This window comes from Ovis aries, chromosome 15, assembly GCF_016772045.2.
Source record: "Ovis aries strain OAR_USU_Benz2616 breed Rambouillet chromosome 15, ARS-UI_Ramb_v3.0, whole genome shotgun sequence".
NCBI classification, from domain to species: Eukaryota; Metazoa; Chordata; class Mammalia; order Artiodactyla; family Bovidae; genus Ovis; species Ovis aries.
This window is the reverse complement of record NC_056068.1, coordinates 55,442,453-55,459,410: the sequence shown is the minus strand read 5'-3', so window position 1 is coordinate 55,459,410 and position 16,958 is coordinate 55,442,453. Positions and strand designations below refer to the sequence as shown.

At 36.5% G+C, this 16,958-nt stretch overlaps 1 protein-coding gene and 1 pseudogene across 1 annotated transcript in view; both read left to right on the top strand.

Annotated features, from left to right (window-relative positions):
• Positions 1 to 16,958, top strand: part of LOC101110537 (glycerophosphodiester phosphodiesterase domain-containing protein 4-like) — a 124,623-nt gene that overhangs the window by 65,265 nt on the left and 42,400 nt on the right. The window contains exon 9 of the mRNA XM_042232619.1: positions 2,498 to 2,654. Within this exon, the coding sequence (XP_042088553.1) occupies positions 2,498 to 2,654 (157 nt within the window). The remainder of the gene's footprint in view (positions 1 to 2,497; positions 2,655 to 16,958) is intronic.
• On the top strand, positions 10,108 to 10,585 carry LOC114118436 (large ribosomal subunit protein uL15-like; annotated as a pseudogene).

Below are 16,958 nucleotides of genomic sequence, written 5' to 3'. Positions count from 1 at the left end.
TACTCATATATAACTTTTTAAACTTTATCTACAACTTCCTTTAGTTCTTTGAGTATCTTTAATATTTAATGTTTAGTGTATCTTATATCAGCTCTTTTTCAGGGACAGTTTCTGTTGATTTACTTTTTGCCTTTTAATGGGCTGTACTTTCCTATTTTTTGTGTCTTGTGATTTCTGAAGATTTGAAAACCTGACAGATTGTATTATAATAGTTCTTAATGTGGGTATGTGCATGTGTACTCTTATATTTATCCTTCTTTGAATACATTAATATTCTTGGATGTATTGGTGCATAATTTTTATAAAGTTTTGGAGATTTTTTAAAAACTTTCATTTCCTCAGACTTTTTTTTCCTGTTCTTCCTTTCCTCTTAGGATTCCGATCACACATATATAATTTGGATAAATTATATTCCTACATCTGCAAATTCAGTGATCATCTATAATACCTAATCTGATAATAATTTCACCCAATGAAATTTTCATTTCAGCTATTATTCAGTAGCAAAATTCAGTTATTGAATTTTTACTTCCATGAAACTTTTTCATTTCAGCTCTGGAATTTCCCCTTATTTTTTATTTCCTACAAGTATGTCTTCATTATGTTCATATTTTCCTTTACATCTATTTTATACATCACTTATGTTTTGTATCATTTAACATCCTTATTTATTAATTTTACCATCTCTTTCCTTTCCAAGTTTCCCATTATTGGGTAATTTCTCCTGGTTATAGGTACATTTTTCTCCTTCTTTACCTATCATAGAAATTTTGTTTACATGCTGGAATTTGTGATTTTACCATGCTGGGTAGTAAATTTTCTTCTCCTTGAAAGAATTTTAGACTTTTGTTAGCATGCAGTTAAGTTGATTGAAGAGTCTTTGGAGGCTTGCTTTTTTTTAATATAAATATATTTATTTTAATTGGAGGCTAATTACTTTACAATATTGTAGTGGTTTTGCCATACATTGACATACTTTTAAGTCCTTTAGTGGAAGTTCTAAAGTCATTCTAGTTTTAAATTATCCCCATTTCAGAAGTGTAGCCCTCTGTAGTCTCTAGAGAATGCCTGAGTTATTACTGAGGTCTGTGCACTCTCACTGGATGGAACTTGACTCATTCACACACCCAGTAGAAGCTGCCCAAACTGTCTTAGAATTTTCTGGTAATTTTTCTCAAAGTTGATCTTAGCAGGCTTCAAAGAATTTTACTCCACAAGGGTATCCTTTGATATTTATTCATATATTGAAGGAAAATCTTTACATATTTCCCTAACAGTCTTCTTTTTAGCATAGCTCAATCTCCTGTGGAACTCTAATCCACAAAGTCTAGCTGTCTTGACCTCTCCTTCATCTAGTTTTTTTCTCATTTCAGCATCATTTCTGGGTCGCTTTTAGATTTTTCTTAGTACCACAGTCCAGTATTCACTTGCAAGAAGAAAACCTGGAGAATGGTAGAGGCTGTTTATTTGTTTACCTTTTCTCCAAAACCATCATGCTGTGCTCATTGTTGTCCATTGATTGAAAAAGTTATTTCCTTATTTTATCCAGTTTTCTAATTGTTTATGGGAAGGATGCTAAGTTTCAACCCTATTACTCTCTGATAGCCATTACAAAGTTCTCTTCTTAGGTATTTTAATGAGAAAAGAAGAAAGAGTCTCATAAAAACAGAGATTCTTCAAGGAAAACTTCAGAAAACAAAATTAGGACCTTTTCTAATGATACGACCTGATGTGAAGTGTCTAGGACAAGAAGTACTCACTCATGGCAGGTGCCTGGCTGGAAAATGGGTCAGAGAAACAGAGGGAGATTGTCTGGGTGCCTACTTTCTATGACTCTGAAGACCACAGAGCATTGCCCCATCCTCACCCCATTCACTTTACTCTCAAGTCACTACTCTACCTTTCTCTCCATTCTAAAAAGTTCATGGATAGAGAAGTTATTCTTTCATCATAAACATTATTATTATACACCAGAAAAGGCTGATCCCTAGGGCATTAAAATACTGACATCAACTATGAATTACTGGTACGTTGGACTGCAAGGAGATCCAACCAGTCCACTCTAAAGGAGATCAGTCCTGGGTGTTCATTGGAAGGACTGATGCTAAAGCTGAAACTCCAATACTTTGGCCACCTCATGTGAAGAGTTGACTCATTGGAAAAGACCCTCATGCTGGGAGGGATTGGGGGCAGGAGGAGAAGGGGACGACAGAGGATGCGATGGCTGGATGGCATCACCGACTCTATGGACATGAGTTTGAGTAAACTCCAGGAGTTGGTGATGGACAGGGAGGCCTGACGTGCTGTGATTCATGGGGTCGCAAAGAGTCAGACACAACTGAGTAACTGACCTGGACTGAACTGAACTGAACTGAACTTGCTGAGATTCGGTAGGAGTAAGACTTGTGACCCTGATGCACTTTCTGAGACCTCTGTCTGCCAAGAGGACTTAATTCAGTCTACTGACCCTTTCTCTTATTTTTCCCTTTGCATGCAGCCTGGATGAGGTGCCTTTCCTCATGCATGATTATGACCTGAGAAGAACAACCAATATCTTGGAAGTCATGCCAAATGCCTCTGATGAACAGAGTAGCTTTTTTTATTGGGATTTCCTGTCAACTCTGAATGCAGGCAAATGGTTTGCAGATTCATGGGTAAGACACATTCCTCAGGTCAAAAAAATCTGTATTTACTCCCTCTTGTATAGTCATATGCTGCTCCTGGAGATAAGTACACTATGTTCAGTGTAATTTTGATGCAAGTGTGAATGAATCTACTTGAGAGAGTTGGAAAACATTTCATGCGCAGGTATCATTTGAACTAAAATAAGATCATTATTAAGAGGAACCATGGGCATTGATGGATTAATGGTGGTTTGTTTCAGAGATTATAGTATACTGGAGCAAGAGGAGATATATTTGTGTGTGTGTGTGTGTGTGTGTGTGTGTGTGTATGAATGTGTAAGAAAGAAAGGAAGGAGAGGTAGGGAGGAGATGGGAGAAACAGATGGAGAGAATAATCAGGAAAATATGTTATGAGGAGACTAGCATTGCTTAAATAACAAGTTAGAGAGTTTAGAATTATCCTGAATATTTTAAATAGGTAAAACAAAAGGTCAAATTTGCATGTGATAAAAGTCGAGCCTGCCTTCTCAAGAAAGTTAAAACAAAACTTACATTTTCTATGTTATCATATGTCCAGAGGGAATCTACATGAATTCGGTTTTATCAATCAGATGTACTCATTTTGAGTCTTTGATTTTGACAGCAAATATCTGAGCAGGGCATACAGCAAGCATTCATATTGCTAGCACCTGTGGCAGCAGAGCTAAGATAGTTGGGGGCAGCTGTAGTAACGGCTCTCTTATCAGTTAATGTGTGATTAGGAAAACAGTTTTCAAATACTTTTAATTATGTTCTAGTTGGAATGGAATTTTATTTATCTCTAATGTTAATCTAGAGGATCCATTTAATCTTTTTCGTGTTAAAAGAGTGAGAAGTAAAGAGCTGTGTGAGGCTAAATTTATGCACTTCAAATGTATTCTGTTAACTAGTGTTAATACAAGGAATAGCTAAAGATTGATTTGTAATGACTGTATCATCTCAGAATACTTACTATCATATGAGTACATAACCTATAAGCACTATTTCCATATATGAAAGTAGTGGGATCAATCTGATAGTCCAAGTGTCTATATGTAGGCTCTGTACATGTCTCATCATACATGAATAAATAGACACATAGAAACTAGAGATGCTTTATTAAAATGCATATATTGGCTTAGTTAGTCATAGGTGATATTTTGTCTAATGTGTGTTCCAGATGAATAAGCTGTTATTGTATCTGTTGTGTAACATATGGCTGGTAAAAGTCTCCATGGTAAGTGGTGTGATTAGATATGTTATTGTAATAAATTTTGGTGGCTTCTTTTAGGATTAACAGTTTTTTCTTAGCATATTTAGATTATATGCTTGAAGTGCTTTGTTTTGCTGTTGCTTTAGCTACTGAAGAGTATCCTGAAACCTCAGGTTCAAATATGGTTATCTAAGCAGCTTTATTTTCAGGTTTGTTTGTGTTTTCTTTACTTGCATGCTGTATATTTTAAAGATTTGAACGTTTGGATAATTTTCCAAAGAAAAATTGGTTTTCTTTGTGAAAAATACTCTGGGTTTCTCTTCATTTGTATAGGTATAATTATGGATTGATATGGTGGTGAGTTGATGATTATTTGTTAATACATTTGTTTTTCTTGAGGTTACATGTGAAAATTAAGTAATCTGATCGGTAATGAATTAAAAATAGATACAAAAATTCTGGGAGTTGTCTCTGGAAGCTTAGCTGAGTTCCTATTTCTCCAGTAAAACCCCTTTGTGTGGAACATTTTTATATCCTCTTGTGAAAGTATAAATCTCAAAATTACAGAGATATAATTCTTATGCATATAGACAGTAAACAGAGTACAAGTTTTATTTAGCATATTCATGTGGGAACAAGCAGGATGACAAACCCCACTCAAAAGAAAAGTGAGAAACCAAAATGCAAATACTCAGTGCAACAAAGAAATACTAAAATTGCATTGCTTAGTTGGATACAAATCTAGTGTATTGTTTTGGTTAATATACTCTGTGACAATAAAGTTTACTTTTAGAGTTCTCTTCTCTATCAAAACTCATTTGCATCTTTACCACACAAAAATCTTTTCCTCTTTTATCAGTTTTCTAGAGGTCAACATCTAACTTTACATAGTCTGTCCCTAATTAATAATAAATAATTCAAAGAAAGATACATTCCCTTAAGAGATGACACTTAGGTGTGCCTGGTAAGAAAAAAATGTGCTACCATAATACTGGAGGGTTCAACAAGCCTTATTTCTGAGTTTTGAATAATTTAGTTCCCCTCTTGTGATCATAAATAAACTCTATAGACTATTTAGAGGCTGTTCTCATTGTGATTTGTGTTATTTGTCTTTATTGATTTACATCAGTGCAGTTAAAAGAGTTGGTTACTACACATAAGGTTCCTTGTTGTATAATCAGCAAACCTAGAGTCAGATTGTGTTGTACAACTACTAAGCCTATTAAATGAGGTTCTGTCTAGAGAGTACATAAGGAATCTAGAATTACACTTTTAATAGTCCCTGTCATTCCAGGGCTCTTTTGCTCACTACTACTTTAAAAGTTTGAAGTTCACTTGAACCCAGTTTCACATCTATAGCTACAAATATGTGCCAATTTCTCTTTCCTTTTCCTGCTAGTCATTGATCTTTCTTACCTGTAAAGGTGAAACAATGTACATCTTGACTCAATGTACAAGAGTCATACCTGACTCTTTGCAACCCAATTGACTATACAGTCCATGGAATTCTCCAGGCCAGAATACTGAAGTGGGTAGCCTTTCCCTCCTCCAGGGGATCTTCCCAACCCAGGGGTCAAACCCAGGTCTCCTGCATTGCAGGCAGATTCTTTACCAGCTAAGCCACCAGGGAAGCCCCCGTGTACAACAGGGAACACCAGATAGTTTGCCTAGGAAGGCTCATAGGCATTGGTTCCAAATACTGATCAGATATGTGTCCTTAGCGAGGACTGGTGGCTTGTCATATTCGATTGAATGACATTTATTCTCAGATATGATCCTTCAGATATGACCTTTACAACACAATCAGTTTTTCCAGTTATATCCCAGTGTAAAGGGGCACATATTTTTATTCAGTGTATGCAAATAACTGCATTGCCCTGAAACATAGTGACTCAGTAAAGAGAATTTGTACCTAAATTCAGAGGAGTGGTGAGAACAAGTTCTTAAATATTGGGTTGCCCAAACAGCTCCTTAAGCTATTAAGTAAAAATGAAGGACGTTTTTTCATTTTCACCAAGAAGTTTATTAAACAACGTATTCACCATTTTGTTCCACTACCTTCTGCCATTTTTCTGGCAACTTCATAATTCTCTCTTCAAAACGTTTTATCTTTGTGAGCAAAGAACTGTTCCAGGTGCCTTGTACAATCTTTCAGGAAACTTAAATTTTTTCCACTAAGAGAATTTTGTGAAGACCAAAATCAATGGAAATTCAAAGATGCAATGTCTAATGAATATAGCAGTTGAATCAGAACTTCCCAACCAAACCATAACAGTTTTTGCCTGATCATCAAAGAAACATGCAGGCTTGCATTACCCTGATGGAAGATTATTTTCTGATGACTAATTCTGGATACTTTTCATTGAATGCTGCTTTCAGTTGGTCTGAGAGCAATACTTGTTGGAATTAGTCATTTGGTCTTCCAGAATGAGCTCATAATAGAGGACTCCCAATCCCACCATATACACATCATCAGCCTCTGTGGATGAGGACCAGGTGTGGTTGGTGGTGGTTCATTTTGCTTGCCCCACAATCACTTCTGTTCCACATTATGGTACAATATCCACTTTTCATCACCAATCACAATTTGTTTTAAAAATGAAACGTTTTCACTATGTTTAAGTAGAGAATCGCATGCAGAACTACTTTCAAGGTCTTTTTCACTTAACTTATGTGGAACCCAAACATCAAAGCAATAAACATAACCAAGCTGGTACAAATGATCTTTAACACCTGACTTGGTTATTTTGAGTATGTCAACTGTCTCCCTTGTGGTATAACTTTGATTATTCTCAATTAATGTCTCGATTTGGTCACTATCAACTTCAACTCGCCTCCAATCTGTTTAGAAATCTCCAGCCCTGAACTTCACAAACTACTTTTGACGTGTTCTATCAGTCACAGCACCTTCTCCATACACTGCACAAATCTTTTTTTGTATTTCAGTTGTGTTTTGACTTTCTTGAAATAATAAAGCAAAAAAAAAAAAGAAATAATAAAGCATAATATGCTGAAAATTTTGCTATTTTATTCCATCTTCCATATTAAAATGGCTACACAATTGCTGTATGGGAGCTCAGATTCAGTGCTCTGTAACAACCTAGAGGGATGGAATGGGGTGGGAGTGGAAGGGAAGTTCAAGAGGGAAGGAATGGGGTGGGAGTGGAAGGGAAGTTTGGAAGTTCAAGAGGGAAGGGACCTATGTATACCTATGACTGACTCATGTTGCTATACAGCAGAAATCAACATAATAAAAAATGTCATTATGAAATATTAAAGATGAAATAAAATAGCTACATAAAAATTCACCAATTTTGATAACTTTTTAAAAAGTTTTTAAATAGTCTAGCAATTTTTCTCATTTGAAAAGACCCTGATGCTGGAAAAGATTGAAGGTGGGAGGAGAAAGGGACTACAGAGGATGAGATGGTTGGATGGTGTCACCAGCTCAATGGACATGAGTCTGAGTAAGCTCTGGGAGTTGGTAATGGACAGGGAATCCTGGCATGCTGCAGTCCATGGGATCACAAAGAGTCAGACACAATTGAGTGACTGAACTGAACTGAACGACAGCTGTCACAATAGAATCTAACAAAATTGTTTCAAATGAAGTTAGACAGCTAAGTGCTTCTAGAACCATCTTATGGAAAAAAATGAATGAACCTTTTTGGCCAACTCAGTATTTATGATGTTATGTATTGTTAATGTTTAAACCCTTTTATCATTACATCGTGACTTTCTTTGTTCCTTGTTACCATTTGCTCTAAAGTTTATTTTGTTGGGCATAAGTATAACTACATTTGTTTTCTTTTGATTATAATTTGCATGGAGTATCATCTTCAGTCCCTTCATTTTGAGTCTGTGTGTATCTTTAGAACTGAAACAAGTATCCTGAAGACACCATACAGTTCAGTCTTATTTTTTAATCCATCCCGCCACTCTGTGCCTTTTGATTGGTGAGTTCAATCCATTTACATTTCAGATGATTATTGATATGTAAGAACTTACTACTGCAAATTTATCTTTTGTTTTCTGGTTGTTCCATATCTCCATTGTTTCTTTTTTCTTGTGTTTCTGTCTTACTTTGTAAATCAGTGATTTTCTGTGGTTGCTTGCTGAGTTTTCCTCTTTATGTTTACTATCTGTGTTCTAGATTTTTGTTTTCTGAGTATCATGGGGTTTGCATAGGACATCTTTCTCATAGATTAAATAGTCTTTTTCCTGTTAATAGAAATTTTTCTTAATTTGCTGTCCTCCCTTTTTTTATTTTCTCTGTAGAAATTATCTCTTTTTATTCTAGAGTTTGTTGCCACATTGTAGTAGCTATAGTTATTTACGAAGCTCCTTCCTTTAACCTTTATATGATAGTTTAATGTTTAACACTCTGTTCTAAACTAGAGTTACAGTTTTCTAAATTACTGAGAGCTATGTATACTTTTATCTTTTCCTTGGAAAAGCTCCTGTCAGTATTTCTTGTGAGGCAGATCTAGTGCTGAGGAACTCCTTAATCTTTGTCTGGGAAAGCCTGAATTTCTCCTATCTAAGGAATAACTTTGTTGGATAGAGTATTCTGGACAAGCAACTTTTATCTTTCAGTACTTTCAATATGTCATTCCACTCTTTTCTGGCCTATAGAGTTTTGCTGGTAATCTAATGGGGATTCCTTTGGGCAATACGTTTCCCTAGTTTCTTTTTTTTTATCATGGACCCTGACACCTTCCTTTTAATGTGTCTTGGAGAAGGTCATTTTGCATTGAGATAAGGTGATCTCTTAGCTTTATGGATTTGTATGTCCAGGTTTAGGAAGTTTCCGGCTATTACTTCTTTACATAACTGCTCTGCCACCTTTTCCCTTCTCTTATTCTGGTATACCCATTACCTGTATTTTGGCTTTCTTAATTAATCTGATACTGTGCATAGTGTTTCTTAACTATTTTAGAAATCTTAGCTCTCTCCTCTTCCATCTGAAGCATTGGTAGATTCCTTTCTTCCAGCTCATTTATTCTCTCTTCCATTTCTGTATTTCAAATGCTGTCTCATGCATTCTTCATCATATCTGTTGAGTTCTTAAGCTCCAGAATTTGGATTTGGGTTTTTTTTTAATTGAAAACTTCCCAAAAGCTAAAACAAAAAACAAAACAAAACAAAACAAAACAAAAAAAACCCACACCTCTAAATAACCCATAGAAAAAAGGGGAGAAATCTCAGAGAAAATTGCATATGTTTTACACTGAATCAAAAAAAAAAAAATACAACATATTAAAATGGGCAGAGCTTCCCTGGTGATCCTGTGGCCAATGCAGGGGACAAAGGTTTGATCCCTGGTCCAAGGAGATCCCACATGCCACAGAGCAACTAAGCACAGGTACCACAACTACTGAGCCCAGCCTCCTAGAGCACATACTCAACAATGAGAAGCCACCACAGTGAGAAGCTTGCACACTGCAAAGAAGGGTAGCCCCCAGTTACTGTAGCTAGAGAAAGCCCACACACAGTAATGAAGACTCAGCACAACCAAAAATGCATAAAAGTTTTTAAAAATTGGTAGAATGCAACTATGGCAGTGACTAGAGAAACACTCCTGGGATTATCTGCTTATGTTAGGAAAGAAGGGTCTCAAATCAAAAATGTAAGCTTCCTCTTTAATAAGCTAGAAAAAGAGCAAATTTAACTTGAAGTAAACAGAAGAGAAAAAAAATAAAAAGCACAAATCAGTGAAATGGAAACAGAGAAATAGAAAACATCAATGAAACAAAAGGTTATTCTTTAGAGATCAACAAAATTGATAAACATCTAGTCAATTGACCAAGACAAAAAGAAAATACACAAGTTTCAAACATTAGGAATGAAAGAATGTTCATCAGTTCAGACCCTCCAGTCATTAACAAAGGTAATAATGAAAGTGAATAGTGGAGCTGGCTCATATTGGCTCATAAGAACTAAATAGATCTCAGAGCTTTCAGAACCAGTTGTTAATTCAGTTGTAAAATTAGGCATGGTTATAAGTCCATGTGCATAAATCTGCCAATTTAGATGGAATGGAACAATTCTTTGTATCATGAAAATTCAATTAACAATCAAATTTTAAAAAAGAAGTTGAGCCAAACTGAAGATTATAACCAGGAGACAGACTCTCAAAAGCTCTAAGAACTGTTCTAGTAGTTGATGTTCAAGGCACAGTCATATAGGTTTTCGAGACAAAAGATCATACATCACAATGACATGCTGACCTCTCTCGTCTAGGCCGACAACATGCCATCCAGACTAAGGAAGACGCATAAACTTAGGGGCCACATGAGCCACAACCACATGGACAAACACCGAGAACACCTAGGAGGCTGAGATAATGCGGGTAGCATGCATGACCACAGGATCAACTTCGACAGCTATCACCCACGATACTCTGGGAAAGTTGGTATGAGGCATTACCACTAAAAGAGGAACCAGAGTTTCTGCCCAAATATCGACCTTGATAAATTGTGGACATTGGTCAGTGAGCAGACCCAAGTAAATGCTGCCAAGAACAAGACAAGTGCTGTTCTTATTACTGATGTGGTGCAATCTAGGAGCTTTCCCTTCCCCAGAACTTTGTAGTAAATAGATTGTAGTAAATAAAGTTCTGGGGAAGGGAAAGCTCCCAAAGCAGCCTGTCATCATGAAAGCCAAATTCTTCAGCAGAAGAGCTGAGAAGATTAAGCATGTAGATGGGGCTTGTGTCCTGGTGGCTTAAAGTCACATGCTGGAAAATTAATTAAATGTTAACAAGTGCTTTTCAAAAAAAAAAAAAAATGACATGCTGACATTTTACATAACACTCACCAAAGATAAACAGACCAGATAAGCACATATAAAGTGAGCAGAAAGTCACCATGAACCCTTGCAGAGTTGAGAAAGAATGCTAATCTTTTAAGACATCACATTAGTAGCATCAGAAAAAAAGTAAAAATTGATGTTTCCAGTAAAGCAGTCATTCCCATCTTTGAGATCTTGTTGATGTTCAAGGCAGAAGCACATTGCATATTGAAGGGGTGGGGTCAGGGGAAGGAGGGCCAAAAGACAGAGAAAGAGCATTTTATCCTTAAATTTTCTTGTCCTGCCTTGAAATATAAATTTTATCTTTTGAAAAACTCAGTAAGAAATACATAAATAAACTGACATTGTAGTGTAAAAACTTTCAACAGAAAATTCCAGATGCAGGTGTGCTCACTGGGGAATTCTACGATTGCACAAGAAAAAAATTATACTGATTCCACAGTCAGTGGATTCTAGAAAATCCAACAAGAGAGCATAATTCCCAGTGTAATTTGATCAGCCCAGTATTTCTCTGATAACAAACAAAAGCATTTTCATAAACCTCAGGACTGATACCCCTCATGAATATAGATTGAAATAACCTCAACAAAATCCAGCAACATGTAAAAAGAGCATATCTTAATCAAAGGAGTTTTATCATGAGAATGCACTGTTAGTGCTTACAGTTTAAAAATGAATGATTTTTTATCATGTGAACTTACACGAAGAAAGTCATATAATCTCAATACACGCAGATCATTTGATATAATTCAGTTCCGTTTTTCATTTTAAAAACTCTTTGCAAACTAAAAAATAGAGACTTTCTTAACTTGATAGAGGTAATCTCCGGTATACTTATAGCTTTTATTATACTAATGGTGAAAGACTGAATTAATTCATTTTCCATAAGACCTGGAAAAAGAAAGGATAATTATTAAAAATTCTATACCTAGGCATATTGCATTCAAATTGCAGAAAATCAAAGACAAAAAATTCTCTAAAGAAGTCAGCCAGGAGGAAAAATATCCTTACCTATTGAAGAACAAAGATAAGAATTACATCAGACTTCCCATCGGTCTTGAAACCATGCATACAAGAAAAGAGTAGACTATTTATAATTGCAAAAACCATCGCAAGAAGTTCTTCAGAGAGAAGGAAAACAATATAGATGAGAAACTCAAGTCTCCGTAGAAAGAGAAAGAGCATCAGAAAAGGAATATGTAATTCCTAAATAAAATTTTTTATTTAGTATAAAACTTCTAATAGAATATATGGTAGAAAATTGTGGTAACCCTGGATTACATAAAGAGTTCTTGGAACGTCAAAAGCATCTTTGAAAGAAAACTGGATAAATTAGACGTCATGAAAATGAAAAGCTTTTGCTCTGTGAAAGACATTCTTGATATTTCAAAACAAGGAAAAGGGTACGAGTGATATAGAGCATAATATATCTAATTGTATTATCCTTGCTTGTAAGTGCTACAGTCAGGTTTGCATCATGAAAGAGACAACTTTTGATATTTTGCTGAGGAATAGCACATAATTTGGGATGTAAAAAACTTAATTTATTTTTTCTGAATTTAGGATCCTATGTTTGGAAGATAACATAAAAATGTTATGGTATATAGTTCATTTAATTTTGGAGAGTTAGGTAACTAAGAACAGAGAATAATTTTAGTTTTGTTATCAACCATACTGCTAAACACTTTTAAAACAAAAATAGCAGAACATAACAATTATAAGGAAATTGAATTCCTTAAAAAGTAAAAAACATTTGTTTTTGTTATCTAAAAATAATAAAGGGCATGCCAAAGTTAAGGCATGAAATAACGAAGCACAAGTTATTTAAGGGAAATATGGGACCTTTGCTAAGTGGACAGATGATGACCCACAATGTTCAGTCCATATTTTAAGGAGAAGACCAAATAGTCAAAGATCCATTTGGCATTTTAACAAGGGTAAAACTGAATTATAGTCATACAATAATGTAATGTTTGTCAGCAGAAATTCAAAAGCCCTTTAACTATCTTTTTAAATGAGTTAAACTGAACTTTGTCCAAATTTTGATCCATTTAATTGCTTCTTACCACAAACCAAGACAAATATATCAACAGTTCTCCTCCCTCAAATCTTATATAATTTATTGTACACACTCACTTGTCTTTAATTACATTTTGCTTCACATTCTAGAACAACCAAATACTTTCAGCTCTTTCACTAAACACACTGTTTAGTTGACTTGAATAGCCTTATTCTAGCACGATACGTATGTATAGTGGGAAATAATACACCCAAGGAAAGAATCCTAGCATCAGGGCTGAATTTTAATCCTGCGGTTGTTCACTGTTGAGTTGAGTGATTGGACGTGTCACTTATAGTTTACCTATTAGTTGAATAATTGTACTTGTCATTTTTTAAGCTTTAGTTTTCTCATTTTTAGTATATGCTGTGGTAAAATTAAATAGTGCATTTGGTGTTGGGTTTTGTTTTTTGTTTTTTGGGTTTTTTTTGTTTTTTTTTTTTTTTTTGCAAATTGCATCTTACTGATACCATAGTCCAACTCTAAGAAGAGCCCAAAATAATTTTCAGTGACCACTGTCATGAAACATATTATGTTTTATTTGTCTGTGTGTCTTACCTGCCTTACTAAACTGAATATTTTGAAAATAGAATTTGTGTTTTAGGAGCACACAGAGTATGCTTGCTGAATAAATGATTGTCTAGTATCCAGGGCTTAGAAAGCAAATCTTACACTCCTTTCTTCTTATCAATGTCATTGAAAATGTACAACTAATGACATTGGTAAGTTAAATTTCCTGAAACACTGCGTTCCTAGTAGCATCCACTGCTGCAAAACCGAGGCAATGCAAGTCCTTTTGATTACATTTAATAAACCCCTCCCTTATCAAGCCACAGTTCAGTTCAGTTCAGTCGCTCAGTCATGTCCGACTCTTTGCAGCCCCATGGACCACAGCATGCCAGGCCTCCCTGTCCATTACCAATTCCCAGATTCAAGCCACAGTTGGTCTTTAATCCAGTACAACATGAAGTGTTGGCAGTGATGCTGGTTGGACAAAAATAAATCCAGGGCTTCACTATTTTCCATAACTACTCAGGCTAAGGAATTTAAACAGTTACGGTATACACCTAAGGCTTGGGTTGTGTCTTTTATCACATCAGCCAAAGTGAAAGACACATTTTTTAAATCACTTCAATTAGTCAGTTCCTGGTAGTGGGATCCATATCCTTAGAGAGCTGTTTCCTAGGAAATATGCTATTCTTCATATGCTTTATATGCAGATGTTGTTTACTGAGAGTTTGGAGAGTCCTGCAGTTGGGGAGATCTAACTGGCCCACAGAACATCTAACCCTGCCATGGGTTACCATCAAAAAGCCTGATTTCTACATAGTTAAAGAACACAGGAGTTATACGAGAAAAATACTGTCACTACAAATATAATCGTTATTAATAAAATTTCAAGTTGTCTACACTAGTAACATCTTGGAGGAACTTAGAGTGATGATTGTGTAGAAAAGCTTGAAAGTGAAAGAGAAGTCACTCAGTCGTGTCTGACTCTTTTGCAACCCCATGGACTGTAGCCTATCAGGCTCCTCCATCCATGGGATTTTCCAGGCAAGAGTGCTGGAGTGGATTGCCATTTCCTTCTCCAGGGTATCTTCCCTACCCAGGAATTGAACCCAGGTCTTCCGCATTGCAGGCAGACACTTTACCGTCTGAGCCACCAGGGTAGAAAAGCTTAGAGTTAGGCAAATTATTATTTTTAGTAAGAGAAATATGGTCGGCTAAATCAAAAGTATATAACCTTAGGACTTCCCTAGTATTCCAGTGGTTAAGAATTCACCTGCCACTAAAGGAGGAAAGGGCTTGATCCCTGGCTTGGGAAGACTCCTCATGCTGCAGGGCAACTACACCCATGTGCCACAACTACTGAATCCATATGCTGTAACTGCTGAAGCCAGCCTGCCCTAAAGCCCACGCTCTACAAATGAGGCCATCACAATGAGAAGCTTGTGCACTGCAACTGAATAGCTCACATGCAGCCTAAATAAATACATTCTTAACCTTAAATCAATAAAAAGAAAATATGGCCAGAAAGATATGGAATGAAAGCATTCAAAGGAGAACCTAGCATTTAACAAGAAAATCTTTTCCCATTGCTCTTTGAGGAAAGCTGTTCTACTTCATGCAGCTGTTTGTTCATGCCAGGGATCTAGGGTCAACTCTTGACTTCCTGTGGTTCTCTAGGCAACCTGAGTTTATAATCTCTAATGAGTGTGACTTTCCAATTGTTGTCAGATGGGGTTGTAATTTTAGTTGGGAAATGTGTATCCAAGGATCAAGTCCTTCTACTTTAATAGCTCTGTTGAAGTTAAGAGTATTCGGTACAGTCCTCTCCGGTGATGTTCAATGGCAGTCTCTCTGTAAGCTTTTCTCTGTACACTGGACTTCACTGCTTCGATGGTTGGCAAGGAAAAGCAACCTGTTCTGTTAATGATTCAGCTGAGATATATTGCTTTACCCCTTATAATATTTACCTAAGAGAGTTTTGGTAAATTTTAGCTGAAAAGTTTTAAAGCTAGAGTAGAGATATTTCCAAAATGTAGGCCTGCAAGTGGCCAATTAACAGAAGATAATCTAGGGTTCCATGAGACGGTGAAATACAGGGGAGACAGGCATGCTGCAGCCCGTGGGGTCGCAAAGAGTTGGACACAACTTACCAACTGAACATCAGTAGCACCAAATCTAGGATTACCTGGTGGGAAAGAACACAAAACCTAAGAGAAAAAAGAGTGGTCCTTAAGAGTATGGGTTGTCAAGAGTATCTGACAGTTTGGCAGATTTCAGTTTTTACATATCATGTATTCTTCCCACTTTTCTAGAGTATCTGTATGTTTAAGGACAGGACATTTTTTTAGTACGGAGCTAAGCTTTACCTAATTCAAAGTAAAACTTCCAATAAAATGTTTTCACCTATCACTGGATAGCTCAGTTGGAATGGCTTAGGTACAGAACACAAATATGTAACCGTTTTTTAAGCTATTTTAAGTTGCAGTGAAATTATCTGGGACACTCCCAAAATAAACACACAGTTACTAGTACAAATTCATAATGCACAGAGGGAAGAAATTGTACAGAATCTATTTGGACATCCTCAAAGGATCCTTTGGGCAAGGTGCCTTTCATATCCGACTTTTATAGTTTTTTCTAGGATTGTGTTGGTAGATGAGGGAAGAACTGCTCATATCTTTTGATGTCTTGAAAAGTTACCCCATCAATGTTCATTTAATACTGTAGTCAGTTTGAACTTACCTGGTGTCCCAGTGGTAAGAATTATCCTACCAATTCTGGGGACATGGGTTCAACCCCTGGTCTGGGAAGATTCTGTGGCAATTAAGCCCATGCACCACAACTGCTGAAGCCCAGGTGCTCCAGGACCCATGCTCCACAACAGTGGAAGCCACTGCAATGAGAAGTCCGTGCTCTGCAACCAGAGAGTAGCCCCCACTTGCTCCAGCTAGAGAAAGTTCATGCACAAAGACCCAGCACAGTCCATATAGATGTAGATATATAGATATATGTATGTATATATACATACATACATACATACTGTAGTCAGTTTATCCCTACTGTAGTGAGTTGTATCATGGAAGATTTGAAGAAATACCTGTTTGAGTTTAATTGGTACTACCAGGTTGCCATCATAAATCTCAAAACCTAAGTGGTTCTAGTGTTTCTTTTCGGAATTGGGAGTCAAATGCTATACATCAATGTGATGGAATTTGTGATCTCTGTAGACTGATCTGTCTTCTGTGAAAGAGGCCCTTGTCAAGGACTTTAGTCAGAGCATTCTTGTAGTTTGATGATCTGTGGAAACCTTTCCTCTAATGTCTCATCTTACTAGCTATGTGCCCAGTCGCTCAGTCATGTCCGACTGTTTGTGACTCCATGGACTGGATGGAGCCTGTCAGGCTCCTCTGTCCGTGGAATCCTCCAGGCAAGAATACTGGAGTGGATGGCCATTTCTTCCTCCAGGGGTTCTTCCCAACCCAGGGACTGAACCTGTGTCTCCTGCCCTGTCAGTTGGATTCTTTACTGACTGAGCCACCTGGGAAGCCTCTTACAGGCTATGAGTAGATGATTAGTGTTGCCAAGAGTTCCATTTTTTCCCCCTGAGGCAAAGATAAAAAGCCTTACTCCTAGATCAAGGAATAGGCATTAATAAACAATGAGTCTTTGATGTCTGTTAACTTGTTAATAGATTAGACCAAATTTAGATTTGACCTCTTGT